The sequence below is a fragment of the Hyperolius riggenbachi genome, chromosome 4 (genome assembly GCF_040937935.1).
Source record: "Hyperolius riggenbachi isolate aHypRig1 chromosome 4, aHypRig1.pri, whole genome shotgun sequence".
Classification (NCBI taxonomy): Eukaryota; Metazoa; Chordata; class Amphibia; order Anura; family Hyperoliidae; genus Hyperolius; species Hyperolius riggenbachi.
Window position 1 is genome coordinate 118,804,738 of NC_090649.1, and position 22,491 is coordinate 118,827,228.

The window sequence follows — 22,491 nt, forward strand, 5'->3', positions numbered from 1 at the left end:
CTCCCATATCAAAGAATCTGGGGCTCAGTTGTGTAACTGAAAACCAGGAAGTCCCCCAGCAAAAATGTTATGGGGTTCCTCCCAGGTTCTACTAAATGCCTCTCAGAAACAAGTGTGGCCAATTTCCAACTCCTCAGCCCCTCCACCACGACACATCCAGCAAACCAATAACAAATATTACATGCTGCCAATTCATGTGTGGACAACATAATTACTACTCTTTCCCCTCCGAAAAATAGTGTGAGCTCCATAAACATAGCTTACTCCATCGCTCCCCCAGACAAGTCAGGGCAATTTACCACCCCAACACTTCCTCCTCTTGGTTTACAGAGTAGAGCAGATGAGCTTTACTTGCTCAAGCTCCAGGTCTGTCATCTCTGCTGATCTTTTTTACCCCAGGCAATCTATACAGCATGCCTCTGCTCCTTACGGCTCCCGATGTATGTTATGTGAGGTATCCTGTACAATAGATGTGGTGAATGTCATCAGAGAGGACCAACCTGGCACTGGAACAGATAAAGCTCCACTACACAACTCTGCAAATCTAGGGAAGAAAGATGGCCATGGAGAGGAGGAGAGTGGGCACCCCCTTTCCCCCATGGTTGTGGGAGTCATGGGTGCATTTATTATGCCCCTTGCGGGACATTACTTGCTAAACTCTCATAGCTTTGATTTCACCTGAATTCTTTCTTCAGTTGTCTTGATTTTCCCAAGCATGGTGGGAGAGATCCCCCTGCACAGTGTAGAACAGCTGTGTATACCTTCTAGCAGTATTATTCTTCTCATTTCACCCAAAACAACTAAGCATGTATAATGTTGAACAAAAATGGAGGCAAAAGTCAGGCTCATTTATTTACCGATTGTCAAACAGTAAAATTTCCATAGAAAAAAAAACTGTATGCATTCTAAAGCAGACTTACAAAATACATATTATCCACAAATTATATCACCTTTCAAAAATTATTGTTGAACATTTTAGGGTAATTAGAATAGTTACATTTTTAAGTATTTTTTTAAAAAAACAATGATCTATCTGTTAGAGCAAACTTGAACTGAAAATAAATTGACAAATTGCGATTAACAATTTTTTCTATCGTTCCACTTCTAATTAGGATCTTTCTAGCATCCCACAGTTTCATTTTGAGTTGAAAAGGTAAAACAAGTATGTTTAATGTTATTATTGTCTATTGACCTTTTTTAAAATCTATTCACTACTCTCAAAAGTTGTTTGAAAGGCAAGGCAAGAGTTTCATGGTTTGCAATTAGGTATCAGTGCGATTTGTGATATACACCAGAAGGCTGAATAAAGACAAAGTGTCATTTGCATATCTGAACCTTAACCTTGCAGTGAGAAAAAAAACCAAAATGGAACACAGCATAGTTTTATGCAGGAAAGGGAGTGTACTGTACATACACATGTTTATCTCATCATGTCACATTTTAACCACTTCATAGTAATCTATCACACGAGAAATATAGAGTGACTATTGCTGTCCTCCTTCTTCATAGGATAGTTTCTTAACTGTACTGTTGATGGATGCACTGGATATATCCATCTATGCCACTCAGCTGCAACAGTACTGCAGATAAGCTGTTTTTGATTATTTTCTGATACTGATTGTTATTATTATTATTAATAATAATATTATTTTTAATAATAATTCATTTCCCCTGTAGTGTTCAGAAATCGATCCCTATAGCAACAATATTTAGCTGGTATAGCAGAAGATGAACAGAGGATAAAATATGCTAAAATTATTAAAAAGCTGAGGAGGTAGCGATGGACTCACCTCCCCCAAGCAGACATGAAGCTGTCAATTATTCATCAAAATAAATGTATTCACATACTCCAAAATACAAGCAACGCATTTCGCAGGTATATTCCTGCTTCCTCAGGCAATAACAGGTAGGAGTATCACACAGCCACGTGTCTAGTGAATGCCTAGCGCCTCTGTCCTAGGCGCTAGGCATTCACTAGACACTTGGCTGTGGAAGCAGGACTATACCTGCAAAACGCGTTGCTTGTATTTTGGAGTATGGCAATACATTTATTTTGATGAATAATTGACAGCTTCATGTCTGCTTGGGGAGGTGAGTCCACCGCTACCTTCTCAGCTTTTTAAATAATTTTAGCATATTTTATCCTCTGTTCATCTTCTGCTATACCAGTGGAGGGGTGATATACACTTATTTCCTTAACTACAAAGAGCAACATCTTAACCCTGAGTGGGGACAGGCTTTAATCTCGCCACCTGGATTTACAGTGGTTGCCCAAGCGGTAACCCTGGTTTGTGAATATCATAATTGCTTACGTTTCATTTCTCTCAAATTCCTATACATACTACACTATAATGGGCTCTCTGTTTTTTCTCTTTTGTGTTCTACTTGATGAACCACACCTTTCTTTTCTATAAAGCCTTCCAGAAGAAGTTGATACCAGTGATACTAAAATCTTTCAATTCTATCTCGGCTTCCACCGGTTTTCCTCCCCAGGCATTACAGGCACATATTGTTGTACTACCTAAACTGTGTAAAGACCTAATGGATTGCTCTGGTTTCAGGCCTATTTCATTGATCAACCTGGATATGAAGTTCTTTGGCGGTTTGATTGCAAATAGGCTTCGACCGTTAATCCCACGTCTGGTACATGGTGACCAGTCCGGATTCGTTCCCCATAGAGAATTGATGGATAATGTGCTCAAAGTTATTACTTTGATTGAGTATGCTCAACATACGGGGATGCCCAGCTGCCTGGTTTCCATTGATGCAGAGAAGGCGTTAGACAGAGTAAGTTGGGTATTTTTAGAAATGGCACTATACCAGGCTGGCCTGGGTTCGGGTCTGATATTCTGATTGTCTTTATACACCTTCCCCACAGCCAGAGTGAGAGTAAATGGCTTACTGTCGGACGCCTTCAGCATTCATAATGGTACCAGGCAGGGGTGTCCCTTGTCTCCGCTATTGTATATTTTAACTATTGAGCATCTTGCAAGTGCTATTAGACAAAATCCATCAATAATGGGGCTCCGAACCCGGACTGGTCACCATAAGATTTCATTGTATGCAGACGATATATTGTTTTTTTATCACTATGCCTAAAACCTCTATCCCAAATATACTTTCCGAAATTCGTACTTTTGGCGATCTTAGTAATTTTAAGATAAATACTTTGAAAACGGAAGTTTTAAACATTAACTTACCATGAAAACTAATGATAGAATTGAAAGACGGGTTTTCCTTTAAGTGGCAAGCACACCACATTAAATACTTGGTAATTTTTATAACAACTTGTCTTGGTGATCTTTATGGACTAAACTATACCCCACTGTTACATCAGATCTCGAGGAATTTAAACTCTCCCACATACGGCAAGCCCTCCTGGATAGGCCGTATTAACGTGTTAAAAATGGATATTCTTCCTAGATTTCTACGTATAATGCAGGCGGTTCCCCTAGATATCCCCAAAAAGTTTTTTAAATCAGTTAAATCAATGTTTACTAGATATATTTGGGGTTCTGGGAAGGTGCCGCGTCTCCGCTATACCCTGCTTTCAAAAGATAGACAAGGGGGTGGATTCGGCTTACCTGATATCGAATGGTACCATAAGGCTTTTGGGTTATCTCATATAGTAGACTGGAGTCATAGCTGTGAAGCGAAACAATGGGTTGAACTAGAATCACAGATTATGGATTTAGACGTTAGGGCTTTGCCCTGGATCCCAGTGTGTCTTAGGAGGTCTCTGGAAGTTATTCCCTACTGGTAAGGAATGTATTGCATATTTGGGATGGTTTTCTGTCAGCTCGGAACTCGCCCCCTTCTCTGTCATCTATACCAAGCCCTCTAACCTCTATTTTTGATAACTTGGGATTTCTTCCCGCAGTTAGAGTTAGGTCCTTTTTGGGCCTTAACAGAGGGGACTGGCCAAGAATGGGGAGCCTTTTGGTAAATGCTTCCAGCTATCAAGGACTTGTTATTTAAGAATAGCAGTGGCCCGGATTCGCTGGAATGGTTCCAATACCAACAGCTATGTAGCTTTGTTAAATCACTCTCCCTAATATCTCAGATAAAGAGGAGCTGCACGGCCTTTGAGAACCTATGCGTCTGCGAACATCGACCAGATCATGTTCTATCAAAAATTCACAAGATTCTTTTGGATATCTCTCCCCGCCAATTTAATCACATTCGAGTACAATGGGAAGCAGATTTGGGCAAACAGTTCTCATCTAGGGACTGGAAAAAGGCGTTGGTCCTGAGGCATGGGTCCTCTAGGTCAAGCAAGGCGCAGGAAAGAAATTATAGGCTTTTGACCCGTTGGTTTCACACCCCAGCGCAGATCTCCCGATGGCGGGAGGGGGGGTTGGATGCTTGCGGGAGATGTGGGAAGGAGACAGGGGATTATATAAATATGTGGTGGAGGTGTGATAGTATATCTCATCTATGGAAACTATCATTCGGGTGGTTTGAAAAAATTAATTCATGTCAAATAGCCCACTCCCTGGAGATTGCGCTACTTTCCTTGTACCCTGGGGCAATAAAACACACAAAGGGATCCATCTTGGGTCATTTAATGTGCTCAGTCAGGTACCTGATAGCCAAAAACTGGAAAATAGATGCCAAATTGTGCTCTAGATCTTGTTGAAGCCATTAATGATACAATGAGGATGGAGGAACTGGTTCTGTTGGCACAGGATCAAATGGCTAAGTTCCACAGCCAATGGGCAATATGGGTGGAGTTCAGAGGGAGGCTCGGGGAGTGATCACTATCGGGGACTAGACGTAGATGGGGGTGGCCATTAAATATCAAACTAAGATAATAATATTGATATGCATTTCCTTTTTTTCTCCTCTTTCTCTTTCTTTCTTTCCTCTTTTTCTAAGTATGTCTGTAGTGGGCCATACATCAATGCTAGGGGCCTTCTAGGAGTGAGGGGGTTAATTAGGTATAGGGCGCTAGAAAGTGCTTCTGAGATTTTTTCTCCCCTCTCTTTGTTTTGTTGTAGATTTTTCCCTTTCCCTTTTTTTTTTTAATTTTTGTACCAGCATGGTGGAATGTTCATACTTTTGTACCTCTTTTTATACTAATGTTTATATCAGGGTCTGTATGTATTCAAATACTGTCTTAATAAAAATTTTGATTCATTAAAAAAATGAATCACACCTTTCCTGATTCAGTCCCATCAATTAAATTTGAGCTGTGCCAAAAATGTGTGAGGACCTCGGCCCTTGAGGAGTTCGACATGCCTGGTTTAGCGAGAGCTGAAGTATGTTTTCTCTTATCTAAACATTTCTGCAACAAATTTTGTTTTTTCAAAATTCATGTTTTCAACATTTTTCTTCAAGGCATCCTGTATTTCTAGCAGACTGTGAGCTTGCTCCCTTATTTGTGCTGCTTCAATTGTTTTGGCACCTTTTTGTAGCTCTATAGCTGCTTTTGCAACAAAGGCAACATCAATTATAACAAACAGAGCAGCAAAGACCCCAGAAACAACACGAAGGGCCCGAGCCCCCTGGGCTGCTAGTTCAACTCCTCGAGCTGCAATAGTTGAAAGCCTCCCCAGCTGGGCCAGTCTGCCTATTTCCACTCCTACAAACACCCCCCTTCCTGCAATCCTGGCTATATCAGCTTCAGCTGCATCCTCTTCTTCTACCTCTAAAACAACTCTCAGACTTTCGACCATACCTGTGATGTTTTTTGCAAGGTCTTGCATGGTTTTAATAATCTCATTTACTACATCTATCCTCTCACTGGCATTTTTGCATTTATTTTTCATGTTTACAATATCAGCTATAGAAGCAGATGCCCCAGTGATTCCACCAGCTGTAGCAACACCGATTCCAACACCGCTGACAATCAGAGATGCACCAAATGTCACTGGAGCCAGACACAGGCCTACAATGGTGGTGATTCCACCTGCAATTCCAAGTGAACTTCCAACGACATTGGTGATGGTGGCTCCCTTATGGAACTTGTCTATGTCATCGGCAATACTGAGCAGTCCGTTAACACACTGTGAAATGGCTGTCTCCAAAAGTGATGCTTGGTCTTCATACTGTTGAGCCAACTTTGCTATCTGTGCACAGTAATAAAAAATAAGGAAGGAAAGCATGTTTAGTACAGAATACTAGCAATCCAAACAGGCTAAAGGATTCACAATTTGTTTGACAGAACAATTAAATGTGAATGAATTGGGCACGCCACTAACCCGAACCTGAAGCTTAAAGGGAACCTGAAGCGAGTAAAATTATTTAAAATAAACACATGATGTAACTGCAAATGAATATTACATACTAAACTTACTGTCATTTCCTCTCAGAAGCTCACCATTTTCTTCTTACAGTGATCCCTTCCAGTTCTGACAATATTTTGTCAGAACTGAAATATACCAGTTGCTGTCAGTTATACATCAGCAGCTGTCAGTTACAACTGAATGTGCAAGGTAATGTCCATGTTTCCCTATGGCTCAAGTGGGTGATATTACAGTTTAACAGTGTGCTGACCAGGAAGCTGTTATGGGGTAATGTCCATTTTCAAAATGGAGGACGGAGAATTCCATTGATCACAGTGGACAAATGGGATGCAGGAGAGGAGAAAGAGATTGAGGAGTAGACTACACAGGAGGTAAGTATGATCTGTGTATGGTTATTTTGACTTTTTATTTTTAGTTCAGGTTCTCTTTAAATAAACTTCTGATATAATGAACTGTATGTGTAGTACAGCTAAGAAATAAAACATCAGTGACAAAGAAAAGAGTCTTATATTGTTTTCCAGTACAGGATTAGTTAAAAAACTTCAGTTGCTCCAATAATCCATTTTGTCAGCATAAAGTTGGCTGGGTTTGGTTGGGGTTGTTGATTTTGGGAGGTGAGGGGTGGGAAAAATGGGGAAAATTTTTTGGGATGGCTAATATCGCACTACTTTTTATTGAGGTTGCATAACGGTGTATGTTTGGCTAATCAAGTGAAGTTATTTTAAACATACTGTTTTTGATATTATGCTTCTTTACCCAATAATAAAAATTGGTTTGAAAAAAAAAAAAAAACTTCAGTTGTTATCTATGCAAAGGAGCTTCTCTGAGCTATTCCACCCAACTTGGGTTAATAACAGTCCTGCTTTCTTAAAGTGAATTTGAAGTGATTTAAAAAAAAAGAAAAACCTATGGAAAGGGAAGGCTCTCGGTCCTAATGATTCCTCTCACATTCCAGAGCTGGATCCTTTGTTCACATCTCCCACCACAGGAGGCTTCGTAAGTCTTTGAGAGCCAGAATGCTCCCAAAGATGGGCGGCTCCGTACTGTGTATGCGCAAGCACGCTGATCAGAGCCACGCTCCTCTTCAAGCATGAGCGCGGCTGTACTGCACAGTGCTTATGCCAGATGAGGATTGCAGCCCTGTTAAGCTGTAGGGTCCACAAGCAGCACCCAAGGGTGTCACAGACCGCGAGCCGGTCTGCGGATGGGGTAAATCGATCAGCGTCAGAAATCCTCTTACACGGTCATTTGTTCATCACGAAGGGTAACCCGCATTCGCAATTTGATGAACTGACTCGCGAAGGGAGCGTTCTGATACCAACCGAATCACTCCACACACATATACAATTCAAAGATCTGCCACCAAGCGAGTTACACAGCCCGCTACTGTAATTTTACTAGGACTTCGAGAACACTTTAGTAACCCCTAGCAGTATACAAGAATCTGGGCCAGATCGTTATGTCTGGGCCGGGTTCTCGCATACGGGTTATAAATGTATACTTCTATTAAACACAGGGTAGCGAGTTCAGGAGAATAGGTACGATTGTGTATGTTCAGCAACAGGTCATAACCGCTAAACGATTTTTAAACGTTTAATAACACAAATGCATTACATACAGTTATATACACCTATTAACATATAAAACACAGAGCTTAAAAATAAAAGGAATAAAACAGAAAGTTCTTACTTAGTTAGCTGAGCAATCCATTTGAAGCATGAAGAAAATAGTCCAGTTTAAACGTAGGCATTCAGCTTAAAAGTCCTTTGTACACAACATGCGCCCGGTTCTTCCGTGAGCACATGTCTGGACTTCCCTAGTCGATGTAAATTGAAGAACTGGGTGGAGTTCCTTGCAAACGCTTTTTACTGACCAGAGTTTTGGGGCGGTCACTACCTGGAAAGTAGGTGTGTTGGAGGCAGGGTTACCTCCTGGCAAGTCAGGTTACCACCCACAGACTTGGAGCAAGGAATGTACCAATTATTAATAATTTGTGTAATTCCGCCCCAGATGGGTGCATCGCAGATCCGAGACCATATTCATAAGCAGCATGCGACTCTGTATTAAATGAGACTATACACGCCTAGTCTAACGAATTTGCTCTACGCATGCCGGATAAAGCGGTTTCTCAATTGATTCCTGATAGCTAGAGAATGATAATTCATGTGAATTATAGAACTGATTTCTGGGTATCAGGAAATGTGTTTGTTGTCTTTCTGTGCCAAACCCATCTTGAATTATTAATAAAGTAAAGGTTCTCATTGTGTGAAGCTATGAGCTTGGAGGGAAATTTGAAGTTCAACCAGTTTGAGCTGGTTTGGTGGAACATGAGCTATGTGACCAAATGCTGCTCCCCAGGTGGTCTGGCTACTTGTGAATCCTTTCCTGACCTGAACAGGATGTGGGGGGAAGGTTACTGTTCTCAGTAAGAGAGAGGGAAATTGACATCTATTGTGCATTTACCCAAGACTGACAGGTACTGTGCACGATTATGCGAAAGTCGATGGCGGTAGCGCACGGCTTTTCCGTAATGTTCGTCACATCTCCCTCCTACCAGCCGGACGCACAGAGTGGGTCTGCATGACCCGCTCTACGCGGCGCTTAGCTACTGACCGGGTTCTCGACTTCTTATCTGACTGCCCGTTAGACAACTCACCAGAAGCGTAAGGCCTCATGGTCCGGTGTGTCCCAGTGTCCGCTTTGCGGACGGTGCGATGCACACCAACAGGCTTACCTCTAAAGGCCTGGCTGGGTTTGCATAGCGCTTCCTGTAAGGGAGAGAGTCGTTGGCTGACATCCGGGTCACTTCCTGACTCTCGGGTGTCAGCCTGCGAATCTGGAAGCAGCGTAGCATACCCCTGCTCTAACTGACTACACCTTGGCACAACATTTTGGTCAGCACAACCTAGGTGAACATTAGAGCACAATTTTAAAAACGAATTTGCCTTCACCTGGGTGGCGAGGCTTGCCCCTTCTCCAGGAAGGATAGAGGGTGGACCTGTGGGCAGTTTTGCACTGGGTTGCTTCTGCAAGGGGAAGACATGCAAGGGTGAGACAGGGAAGGAACGGCCTGTCTCCACCAGCTGTTTGTTAACAGCAGACAATGGTGGAGCACTCTGGCTGTCATAGCAGGAGGGGAGGTCTAGGCCCCCAGCTGCCTGCTCTGACACCTGGCCTGCTTCCACTGCCCTGGACGGATATGACCCAGGCAAAACAAGACTGTTACCTCTTAGATTAGAGACTGTCACATTTAAACATACATCATTTTTAGCACTGTGAGATTCAGCATGAAAGCTATTAGCAACATCTGGTACAACATTAACATCACAGTTACGTTCATTTTTCACATGTACACAGGTATCTGGAACAACAGTGACAGGTTTAGAGTCAGACAAACCGTGACTAGACAGCTGTCCATTAGAAACAGGTACCGCTTCCTTCCCTCCTTCCCTAGGAGGGCTAGGTACCATTACCCTGGCTGCCTCCCTCTGTCCCACCCCAAGCTTGTACAGTACCTGAGTGGGTCCAGACTGGCAATCCGGGGTGTTGATCACAGGTTCATAAAAGGATCGTAGGGTGCCAAGATCGGTGCCCAACAGCACAGGCACTGGGATGTCATCTGTCACCCCCACAACTTTTGACTGGCGGCCCCTTCCCCAATCGAGAACAACACGAGCTTTGGCGATGCGTGCGTGTGTGCCACCAACTCCCAAAAGTGTGACACGCTCATTAGGCAGGAAATTCTCCCTGGCTACAAGATGAGAGCGAACCAAGGTAAGCTCTGCGCCTGTGTCGCGGAAACCAACAGCGATCTGGTCGTTAACTTCCACGACTTGATGATTTCCGGAAAGTCGAGGATTTGCTGCTCCCATGACGAGGTAGGCGTGTGCAGTAGAGGATGCGCTAGCCACTTCTGCGCTAGGCTCTGGTGACGGCGTCCTCACCTCGGGGCAGGCAGACTTGAGGTGTCCTCGCTGTCCACAGTGGTAACACTTCGGAACATATGTGGCATCAGGCGGATGAGTAGCAGGTGCAGCATCCGGCCTCTGTGGCTGTGGGACCTGATTCCCACGGTTAGCAGGGGGAGGAGAGCTGGGTTGCATAGGTCTCCCCCCTTTCCAGCTCTGGGCTGGAGGTCTGCGGCTGTCCGGAACACGGGTGGCCACAAAAGTGTCTGCAAGTTCTGCTGCAGTTTTGGCGGAGTCCGGCTTCCGCTCCAAGACAAACTGCCGGACATCTGGAGTGCAGCAATTCAGCAACTGCTCCTGCACGATGAGGTCCTCCAGACCTTGGTGAGAGTCTTTTTTGAGGCCCCGTGACCACTGCCTGAACACAGTCAGCAGGCGACTCTCCAGGTCGGTGTAAGAGTCAGTGTGGCCTTTCTGCAGGGAGCGAAACTTTTTGCGATAGACCTCTGGGGTCAGCTGGTATTTGGCCATAATTGCAGCTTTTATCGCCTTATAGTCATTGTCTTTCTCAGCGGGTAAGTCCACAAACGCCTCAAGCGCTTTGTCCCGCAAGTTGGGTGTCAGATATCTCGCCCACTGCTCCTGGGGCAGATGATGCTGACGACAAGTCTTTTCAAAGGAGTGTAAATAAGTGTCCGGGTCGGTTCCCTTCTCCATTTCTGGGAATTTAAACTTTGGAGTCCCAAACGGGCCTGCTGTGGGCCGGGGTTCCGGAGCACTTTGCGAGGGATTTTGGCCTTGCGCTCGCAGGTTGGCCATTTCAAGGTCATGTCTGCGTGCGGCTGCTCTCTCCTCTCTTTCCGCTTCTCTCTCAGCAAGCCACCGGCGCTCAGAGGCTTCCCGTTCCGCCTGGCGTTCTGAGCGGTCAGCATTCCCTCTGACAATCTGCATGTACAGCTCAGGATTTGTCTCCAACAGCCTTTGTAATCCAGGTTGCATTCCAGCATCAGGAACACAGAAAGGGTTTGCATGGACGGGCTCCTGCCGGCCACCATGCTCCTCAGCAGTTACAGCGACCGGTTCAGACGCGGTCCCGTTTTCCTCTGGGTCTGGAAGTGGGTTGCTTTGCTCCAACCGCTCACTTTCCTCTGCCCCAGTTACAGCACCGTCTGAACCAGGAGTGTGCTCTCCCAGCATCTGCTCCGGCTGGGTATTCAGTCGCAACAAGTCCTCAATCAATTGCGCTTTCTTTTTTCTATAAGTCACAATGCCTTTTTCTTCACACAAGTTCACTAGGTCTGCCACTGCCATTTTCTTGTATCTTGCTGCAGCCATTTTTGCCAAATAAAAGATAGGATAGGAAAAGAGATTGGGGGGGGGAACTCTGTGCTACACGTTTAGTCTATATAAATGGTAATGCACCGGTTACCGACCACAGATTTTTGATCTGTTCTGGCAGGTTAATCAAATAACGTTGCCGTTGATGTTCTGAACATACACAAATCCCAAAAAGCTGCCAAACAAATGTCACAGACCGCGAGCCGGTCTGCGGATGGGGTAAATCGATCAGCGTCAGAAATCCTCTTACACGGTCATTTGTTCATCACGAAGGGTAACCCGCATTCGCAATTTGATGAACTGACTCGCGAAGGGAGCGTTCTGATACCAACCGAATCACTCCACACACATATACAATTCAAAGATCTGCCACCAAGCGAGTTACACAGCCCGCTACTGTAATTTTACTAGGACTTCGAGAACACTTTAGTAACCCCTAGCAGTATACAAGAATCTGGGCCAGATCGTTATGTCTGGGCCGGGTTCTCGCATACGGGTTATAAATGTATACTTCTATTAAACACAGGGTAGCGAGTTCAGGAGAATAGGTACGATTGTGTATGTTCAGCAACAGGTCATAACCGCTAAACGATTTTTAAACGTTTAATAACACAAATGCATTACATACAGTTATATACACCTATTAACATATAAAACACAGAGCTTAAAAATAAAAGGAATAAAACAGAAAGTTCTTACTTAGTTAGCTGAGCAATCCATTTGAAGCATGAAGAAAATAGTCCAGTTTAAACGTAGGCATTCAGCTTAAAAGTCCTTTGTACACAACATGCGCCCGGTTCTTCCGTGAGCACATGTCTGGACTTCCCTAGTCGATGTAAATTGAAGAACTGGGTGGAGTTCCTTGCAAACGCTTTTTACTGACCAGAGTTTTGGGGCGGTCACTACCTGGAAAGTAGGTGTGTTGGAGGCAGGGTTACCTCCTGGCAAGTCAGGTTACCACCCACAGACTTGGAGCAAGGAATGTACCAATTATTAATAATTTGTGTAATTCCGCCCCAGATGGGTGCATCGCAGATCCGAGACCATATTCATAAGCAGCATGCGACTCTGTATTAAATGAGACTATACACGCCTAGTCTAACGAATTTGCTCTACGCATGCCGGATAAAGCGGTTTCTCAATTGATTCCTGATAGCTAGAGAATGATAATTCATGTGAATTATAGAACTGATTTCTGGGTATCAGGAAATGTGTTTGTTGTCTTTCTGTGCCAAACCCATCTTGAATTATTAATAAAGTAAAGGTTCTCATTGTGTGAAGCTATGAGCTTGGAGGGAAATTTGAAGTTCAACCAGTTTGAGCTGGTTTGGTGGAACATGAGCTATGTGACCAAATGCTGCTCCCCAGGTGGTCTGGCTACTTGTGAATCCTTTCCTGACCTGAACAGGATGTGGGGGGAAGGTTACTGTTCTCAGTAAGAGAGAGGGAAATTGACATCTATTGTGCATTTACCCAAGACTGACAGGTACTGTGCACGATTATGCGAAAGTCGATGGCGGTAGCGCACGGCTTTTCCGTAATGTTCGTCACAAAGGGGACCAGAGGATGCTATGGGACGCCTTATTGGGTTCCAGAGACTTCTCTCTTCTTAGGTATGTATCTGTTTTTGTTTTTTTTTTGTTTTATAATTCTTGGCCACAGGTTCTTCTGATTCAGATTCAAGCAACTGGAATAAATTATTCCAGATGTTCTGCATGGATTGCCATTATTTAGACACTTTCCTTTGTCTTATGAAGTATGGACAGATGTGTAACAAAGTGACAATATGTATACTTATAAAAAAAATCCCTACCTCTAGTATCATCTGTACTTTTTCCATATGTTCCGCCTGCAACAACAAAAATTATAATATAACCTGGATCAAAGCAGCCATGTGCAGATCTTCATAATTCTTAGTGGTTCATTTTATTTAACCTACCATTGTTTGTGTTCTTCCTTCTAAGAACTGCTAACTCACAGTCTGCAGATTACTTCGTACTATGACTAGAAGAGAAAACAACATTAAAGAGAACCCGAGGTGGGTTTGAAGAATATTATCTGCATACACAGGCTGGATCTGCCTATACAGCCCAGCCTCTGTTGCTATCCCAAACCCCCCTAAGGTCCCCCTGCACTCTGCAATCCTTCATAAATCACAGCCACGCTGCTGACAAACAGCTTGTCAGAGCTGGCTGTGTTTATCTCTATAGTGTCAGTCTGCTGCTCTCCCCACCTCCTGCAGAACTCCAGTCCCCGCCTGCATCCCTTCCCTCCCTGCTGATTGGAGGGAAGGGACGGGGGCAGGGACCGGAGCTATGCAGGAGGCGGGGGAGCAGCTGAGACTGACACTACAGATGTAAACACAGCCCGCACAGCACAGCTGTGATTTATGAGGAATTGCAGAGTGCAGGGGGACCTGAGGGGGGTTTGGGATAGCAACAGAGGCTGGGCTGTATAGGCAGATCCAGCCTCTGTATGCAGATAACATTCTTTAAACACACCTCGGGTTCTCTTTAAAAGCTTAAGTATTTGCAGAAAGACAGAAAGAATACCTTCACGTAAATATACAAAGACATGCAAAACTATGTGAATAAGCACACCCAAGGCAAGATCTACTTACAATGGGGTCCCTGAGCAAAATTAATCTGATAGAGAAGCGTGCCCACCAGGACAGGTGAGATGCTACTTTGCCAAAGACTTTGCAGTGGACCCAGGAAACATTGTTAAGCTGGGGGGGGGGGGGGGGGTGGTAACCTGGAGGCCCTGAAGCTGACTTGCATCCCTGGGGCAATTGCCCAGGTTGACCCTATGGCAGCGCCACAGAGCACATCTGATTTCACTAATGTTTTGGCTATTTCAGCCTCCCTAATGAGTATCAACTGATTAAAATAAAGTATACAAACAATTTTTTAATTGTAGAATGGATCATAGTGGAGAGCAATGTGACACTGCCATAAGATGACATATTTCTAGCAAGTCTGTTTCGATTTCCATTGTCAAGCAGCTACACTCAAGATTACCATATACAAGCTTTGTGCCGGTGGAGATGCACAATTGCGTCCTGTGCATGGGAGTCGCCAGTGTTGTAACTACATCGCATCAGGCTTAGGCAGCTTCTTCTCAATCCTCAGCCTTGTGGTGGTGAGTGGGTGCTCACATTCATTCTTGTTCTTTTGCAGATATGGGAGTGGGTGTTGTCAACAACAACACAGTATAGGATTGTTTTCTTGGTGCTCTACTATGAACATAGCAGTATGTTCATAGTATAAGGCTTCTTGCACACCAAGACGTTGCATTAGGTGGCACGTTAAGGTCGCATAACGTGCACCTAACACAACGTATGGTGCTGCAAGAGCCGACGGTAGAGTGAGCCGCGTTAGGCGGCTCGAGTCCTATAATGTCTCCCAGAGTGGCGCTGATTGGCCAGCGGGACCACGTGATGCGGAGCGAGACACTCCGCATCACGTGGTCCCGCCGGCCAATCAGCGCCCGCCAGTGCAGTGAATATTAAGTAGCCATGTGCGCGGCTACTGTAGCTGGCTCTCCCCGCCTCCTCTCCGCCCCCCACTGCGCATGTGCAAACAGTCTAACGCGGCTATAGCCGCTCCAACGCCGTAGCATGCTGCACTTTGCACAGAACGTGCAGCGTTACATGTAACGCAACGTGGGCTGTGTGAACAGCCCACTTGTGTTACATTGCTGTGCGTTGGGGGAGCGTTACAGGCGCACTAACGTGCGCCTGTAACGTCTTGGTGTGTAAGCAGCCTAATGGTGAGCCATAGTATAATGGTGAGCCATAGTATAATGGTGAGCCATAGTATAATGGTGAGCCATAGTATAATGGTGAACCCAATTATTTCTGGGTCACTCAGGAGGTAAGTTCAGCCATCTGATAAAGGGTAGTAAATGCAGCTGCCATTCTCAGCCCGATACATCAGTTCCATTATCTCTGCTTCTCTCACTCTCCAATTTCTCCCTTTTTCTCCCTCTCTTTCTTCCTATCATTTTTTTTCTCCTCATCACCTCTTCCCATGTACTATCCACAATCTCTCCTTTTCATAGCAACTCATATATTTTACATAACAAACATAATCATGGAGAAAACTACAATTTGTATGAATAGAATGAACCATTTCAGGATTGCCCGTAGTAAAATGAATTGACCTTATATTATTATTTATTTATAAAGCGCCAACATATTCTGCTTATATGAATGTTAGTTTCTGACACATAGTAGATTTTTACCACAAAATTATTGCGCCCTTTGACAGCTGACACCTTCTGGAATGAATGAAAAGTGATTTTGATTGGCTCCTGATCAACTGACCACTAGGATCGCATAATTATCGCCTTTTCTCTCTTAAAATCTTAATTTTCACCTGTTTTTAGTGCCCCTGCAAAGTACCTAAAAAATAAATGATCTACATAAGTTTGACATTTCTGCATATAAAACATATGGATCAATCAGTTTCTGAAAGTTTTACTGCTGTAATTTGAGGTATTTACATATTTTTGGTTGAAAATTCAATTTTTTTTTCATTTTTTATGCACATTTTCCCTTAAAAAAAACAACAAGCAAATTACAGATTTCTTATAATTAAATATCAAAACAAAGCCCTATTTATCCTGAAAAAACAAGACTAGATGTGTTCGGGTGGACTAAAAATTTCCAGAGATCTTTCAATTTAAAGGGAACCTAAACTCAGAGGGATATGAATGTTTTCTTTTAAACAATACCAGTTGCCTGCCAGCCCTGCTGATCTCTTTGGCTGCTGTAGTGGCTGAATCACAGACCTGAAACAATCATGCAGCTAATCCAGTCTGACTTCAGTCAGAGCACCTGATCTGCATGCTTGTTGAGGGGCTGTGGCTGAAAATATTAGAGACACAGGATCAGCAGGAGAGTCAGGCAACTGGTATTATTTTAAAAGAAAAAATCCATATCCTTCTCAGTTTAGGTTCCCTTTAGGTGAAGGTATTGAAAACTGGTTTGGACCTTAAAGAGGAGCTGTTAGGTATAGGGTCTCAGAGAAAAAAAACACATATATCAGTAGCTAAATATTGGCTGTACTTACATTACATATGCATTTCACTGTTCACGTTTGGATTTCAATGTGCTAACTTTGAACCAGCAGAAAAAGTTGGGTGAGGTGGAGGGATACATTTTTTTAAAGGGAACTGCTAGTGTTAGCCTCCATTTACTATCTAAGGGCTTGATCACACATCGGGCCATTCGCGTTTTTTATTAGCGTGGGCGAATTTTGAAAACGCCCTGAAATCGCCAGTGCAATGAATCCTTATGGGATAGTTAATATCAGCGCGTTTTGTCCACTTTCTGCTCAGCAAAGTGCTGCATGTACCATTTTCAGGGTGATTTTGCTACAATGGAAGGTATAGGAAAAGCGCAAAATGCTCACAAATCGCTTTATCTGGCGATTGCGTTCGTGCTTTTATGAATAAATACATTGTATTTCTTCATTTCCGGGTGTAATATCATATGTTGGATGGTCACAGCACCTCTTCCTTTCCATATAAATCTCTGAGACAGATAAAACAATACCTAACCTCAAACAACTCATCAGCATATGACAGTTAATCTGTCTATATTTTGTGAAATATGGATGTACACTTAAAATAACTAATTTGGAGCTGACGGGCTGCCCAGAGAGGGACAAGAAGCAAGAGGGGTGCAGTGGGAGAAATAAAAAGTAAAAAGAAAGGAAATACTGATCATTAACTAAAAGACCAAGAAAAAGATGAGGCAGTGTGAAATAAAAGGTAACATTTTGAGGATTATAAATTTGGTGTTATGCTGGAAGTTGATTACCTGTAAGGAAAATATTGAATGGACATACAAAATGTTAGTTATTAGTAAAAGGAATAATACTAGATCTACAAAAAGGCTAGAAATGTTCAGTGGAAGTTACGGTGGGAATACAATAAAAGCTCTTTGACTAGTAAACATTTACAATGGGAGTGACTGCAGAAGGTGACTCATATTTGGCACGCAATACTACTAAAAAAAGTGAGCCTGCAAGGAAGATGCTATAGAAAACTAACAATACTAATAGAAAACGCCTATAAATACAACATATAAAGTATAAAGTAACCCAACAGAAAAAGAGGTACAAACTATTTATGCCACAATGATCGGACAATGTAAAGACACATTAAGGAGAGGGAAATCACATGACAAATGTACAAATAACTCACCAACTCAAAGTGAGATGTTGGAATCCCTGGCGTGAGCCAACCTGAAGGATGTCAGAATCACTGCTGGCTTTTCCTACAGGTGCTGTTATAGGATCACTGTTGGCTCTTCCCACAGGTGCTACTTAAATACACCAACCAGCCATCAGTGGGATGGTCTAGAGAAACATTACTAGGGTGTAACAAAACAGCATGCAATCATGGCAAAATAAAATTAATCACTTTGGCATGGCACTCAAAATACATAACGAAAGTCACACATAATTAAGAAACAGAAAAAAATATTTTTAGACACAAAATATTGAGAATGCCCAACATAGAACATAGTTCAGTGTAAGTAATAGAACACCATATATGGTGGAGGAATTCTAAAAAAGAAGAAGAAAAGAGTAAGGTCCTCGTTTGAGACATGCACAAGTCTTTGAAGACCAAATGGCCCCCTTCTCTATAGTGGTTATATCAGAGCTACCATAGGCCAAATACTGACCAAATAAAATAAAGTTACAGTGGGAAGGGGACACATCTTATTGAGACCAGGTTTAAAGAGAACCCAAAGGTGAACCTTGGGTACAGGGGCATAACTAGAAATTACTGGGCCCCCCTGTGAAACTTTGGATGGGACCCCCTTTACCCCTTGCCTTCTGCACAGGTAAACTGAGCACCAATGTTATTCAGTTGGCTAGTGCACATTTGAGTGTGCTATCCCCATGCAGACAAAACCAGACAGCAGTGCAGCACTGCACACATTTTCTCAATCAATTACATTAGCTTCTGTGATAAAACATGCATGTTTTCACACATACAGACACACATGATGTGCACAAAATGCATAAACTGACAGACTATTGTGCTCCCAGCCTCAGCTTATTACACTCACTCTGTCCATTTCTGATGGAGCAGAACTGCCTCTGCAGACTCCAGCAACACTACAGTACAGAGCACTTGGGGAGGGGGTAAAGAGGCTGAGACAGGGTGCTGTACACGAGACCCTGCTGAACACTAAATAGGGACTGTCTACAAAACTTTGTATGATTCCTTATCAGTGGCTGAGGAGATGCAGTCATTAGAACAATTGTGCAGAGAGCAGAAAGATTTTTCTCTCTGTGCCCTTAGTTGTTAGTCTCTCAGGACAGGGAAAATAACCTTCTCCCCCCACTGGGGCCCTCTGGGCCCCCCTGCAGCTGCATCCCTTGCAGGATTGGTTGTTACATCCCTGCTTGGGTAACATAAGACATACTTACTGAAGAAGAGTGAAGCCTCTGAATGCTGTAGAGGCTTCCCTTGTCCTGCTCGCTGGGACCCTCCAAAACACTGGGACCACACTCCTCGTCAGGCATGGTCTGTTGCCACATTCGTGCCTGAGGATGCGCATGACCACAATCTTCCTTCTAACAAGCCCTTGACAGAATTCTGAGTTCAGAGCATGGATTGCAACCATCGGATCAGACACTTCATCGTTCTGGAAATTGGATTGTTAATGGGCACCTTTATAGAGCTAAGGAATCTGCATAGTTAGAATGTTTAGTTTGAAGAGAATATTATGTACACAGGCATACAGTGGGCTGGCCATGCTCGGAAGCCATCAAACCTGAATGAACTAGAGATGTTTTGTAAAGAAAAATGGTCCAAAATACCTTCAACCAGAATCCAGACTCTCATTGGAGCCTACAGGAAGCGTTTAGAGGCTGTCATTTCTGCAAAAGGAGGATCTACTAAATATTGATTTCATTACTTTTTTGTGGTGCCCAAATGTAAGCACCTGCCTAATTTTATTTAAACAATTATTGCACACTTTCTGTAAATCCAATAAACCTCATTTCACTTCTCAAATATCACTGTGTGTGTCCCCTATATGATATATTTAACTGACATTTTTTATCGTAACAACTAACTATTTATACAGGAAAATCATGACGATTAATAAGGTTGCCCAAACTTTCGCATCCCACTGTATGTCTAAATGTTAGATTCTCCCAGGAAAGGAATTGAATTCTGTGAAAGCGAAACAGAGATTAAAACCTCCTCATTATTTCAGAAGTTATGTAGAGATGAATCCAGATAATGTTATATAACCTGACATGCTGAAATTAATTCTTTCCATCTTGAACACAGTGAAGTGCAGCGTATAAAGTTAAAGCGGAATATAATCCTGCATTTCAACTTTGCTCTAAAACACTATTTACAGTATATTATATGCAACCAGCATTTTTTTTTTTACTAGACCAGCATTGGAAGGGTTACACAGGGCTTTAAAGTTCCTGGAGATTTCTGCAGACGCATCCGAAGCTGACATAGATACATTTTGTTTACATAAATGTATCTAAGTGTTGAATGTTACTCATCTCTCTGACTGAGAAGGAGCTTGGAGGACAGCCAAAGAGTGTGTAACATTTATCAATAGATACATATAACTAGATAGAATGTAACAATCTGAACTTCTGCATATCTCTCCACGGAACTTTAAACTTCTGTGTTTAACCCTTCCAATGCTGGTCTAGTAAAAAAAAAATGCCTTTTGCATATAATATGCTGTAAATAATATTTTAGAGCAAAGTTGAAATGCAGGGTTATATTCCGCTTTAATAAAAGCTGATTAATAAGGACTGCAGGTATTTTTAACCAATTTGACAACAATATGAGTGTATGTTTCTAGTTGTCAATAAAAGAATTGAGACCATGCGGGCGGCCTTACCAGGAAGCAGACTGAATCACTTGATTCAGGGCAGCAGACTGTAGAGGGCAGTATCAGCTCTATACTAAGCTGGTCTTTTTCAGTCTCCCCCTCTGCTCTGCTGCTTCTGCCTAACTCAAACAGCACAGAGCTTGCCTGATGTGAGTCTGTGTGTGCTGACACGCCCCTTTATTAACCACTTAATCCTGTGCTCCTGCCACCTGCCGTTAGCCCCCCGATCAATGAATGGGAATATAGTTCCCATTCACTGATCTAAGTCCCCCGGAGAAAAACCGACCTTATCAGAGGCCGCAGTCTGCTTAAAAAAATGTTCCCTGTCCTCATTCTAGTCACCGGAAGCGTGATCGTTCACTTCCAGGACTTTTTGACTGTGGCTATCTTGTGGCCAAATAGTAAAACAACACCAACATACATTTTTTAAATAAATAAATACATTATATTATATTTAAAATTAGCTGTTTACCTCCCACACCACAAATTACCCAAATAAAATTTTTAATAAAAAAAAAAAAAAAACCTAAGGGTCTGAACTTTTTAAATATGCATGTCAAGAGAGTATGTTAATATAGTTAATATAATTTTTTAACTGATAGGCTTGTAAATAGTGAATGACGCAAATTGAATAGTGATGGACGCAAATTGAAAAAATGCACCTTTATTTCCAAATAAAATATCAGTGCCATACATTGTGATAGGGACATAATTTAAACGGTGTAATAAGCGGGACAAATGGGCAAATAAAATACATGAGTTTTAATTATGGTAGCATGCATTAATTTCAAACTATAATGGCTATAAAACTGAGAAATAATGATTTTTTTCCATTTCTTTCTTAATCTTCCTGTTAAAATGGATTTAAAATAAAATAATTCTTAGCAAAATGTACCACCCAAAGAAAGTGAACAACACTGTGGGCTGAAGTGGTTAAATATACACTGCTCTTTGCTAGCCTCCTCTTCATGTGGTTCTGCCTTCTACTCTCCCAGAGTGCATGCTTTGTGAAATTGCAAATATATAATGGTCTTACCACATGGAGGTCATACAAAAATAAACTGTCTTTGAGGAATATGGCATGGGTGGATTATTTTATATTTACATATGCATGGCTCTTCTACCAATACAATGATGTTACATCTTGGCCCATATGCAATTAACTTTTTCTTTTAAGTTTTCTCCTAGGTGATTTTTTATCTTGTATTTAAAATAACTTTTCAGCATTTTGCAATTGAAAATGTACCAAAAAGTAATTGAAAAAGTACTATTAAAATTATTTTGAGCATGTTCTTGCTTAATTTTAAATGCATTTTATTTACAAGTTATGAAAATATCACCTAGGAGAAAACTCAGGTGAAAAACATAATTGTATATGTGCCCTTTTATTTTCTGGTTACTTTTTAGATTGTGTAAAAGTTGACATCAAGGGCCTTATGCAATTCACTTTATCTCCAAAGTTTTTTCGTAGGACATCATTTTTTATTTTCTGATTTAACAAATTTTCCAGCAATCTGCAATTGAAAAAGTACTAAAATTTAGTAGAAAAAGTACTATCAAAATTATTCTGAGTATTTCCTTGTTTGCTAGTGGCTTAAAACCTATCTTATTACAAAGATATTAAAATGTCACCTAGGAGAAAACGTAGAAGAAAAAGTGAATTGCATATGGCCCCAGATGTTTGCCATTATCTTTCAAAGACAAAGTTAATAGAGAGAACCGCAGTACTGAAAGATACACTGCAAGCATTTCAAAAAAAATCACTTGGAACTGTCTTATTACTGCACTTATTATGGAGTAGCCAGGACATAACTATAAGCAAAAAAAAAAAAAAAAAATACTAAAGTGTTCAAAGACTTGCCCTTTGGTGCAATTACAAAACCTCGCCAGTGATGAGAGCTGGCAAGTGCCAAAATGATTTCATTATCACTACGCTGCCAGGCAAGTATTAGTGCAAGAAACAGCTTGTTTTGGGATTTTTTTTTCCCTTTACCCAAGCTATTTCTTCCTGATTCAATTAATCTCCTTGGTGTTCTGATTCTTTCTAGATTTTAGGGTCCAAAAGTGGTGCAATTTTTTTTCTGTGAACATTTGCTGTAATCTT

At 42.2% G+C, this 22,491-nt stretch overlaps 1 protein-coding gene across 1 annotated transcript; it reads right to left on the bottom strand.

Moving 5' to 3' along the window:
• Positions 1–2,137: 2,137 nt before the first annotated feature.
• Positions 2,138–17,792, bottom strand: LOC137570478 (apolipoprotein L3-like). Its single transcript, XM_068279146.1, has 4 exons — positions 17,708–17,792; positions 13,434–13,498; positions 13,308–13,343; positions 2,138–6,071 (listed from the first exon to the last, which is right to left on the bottom strand). The coding sequence occupies exons 2-4, from the start codon at positions 13,434–13,436 to the stop codon at positions 5,274–5,276; spliced, it is 837 nt and encodes a 278-aa protein (XP_068135247.1). The 5' UTR covers positions 13,437–13,498; positions 17,708–17,792; the 3' UTR covers positions 2,138–5,273.
• Positions 17,793–22,491: the final 4,699 nt, after the last annotated feature.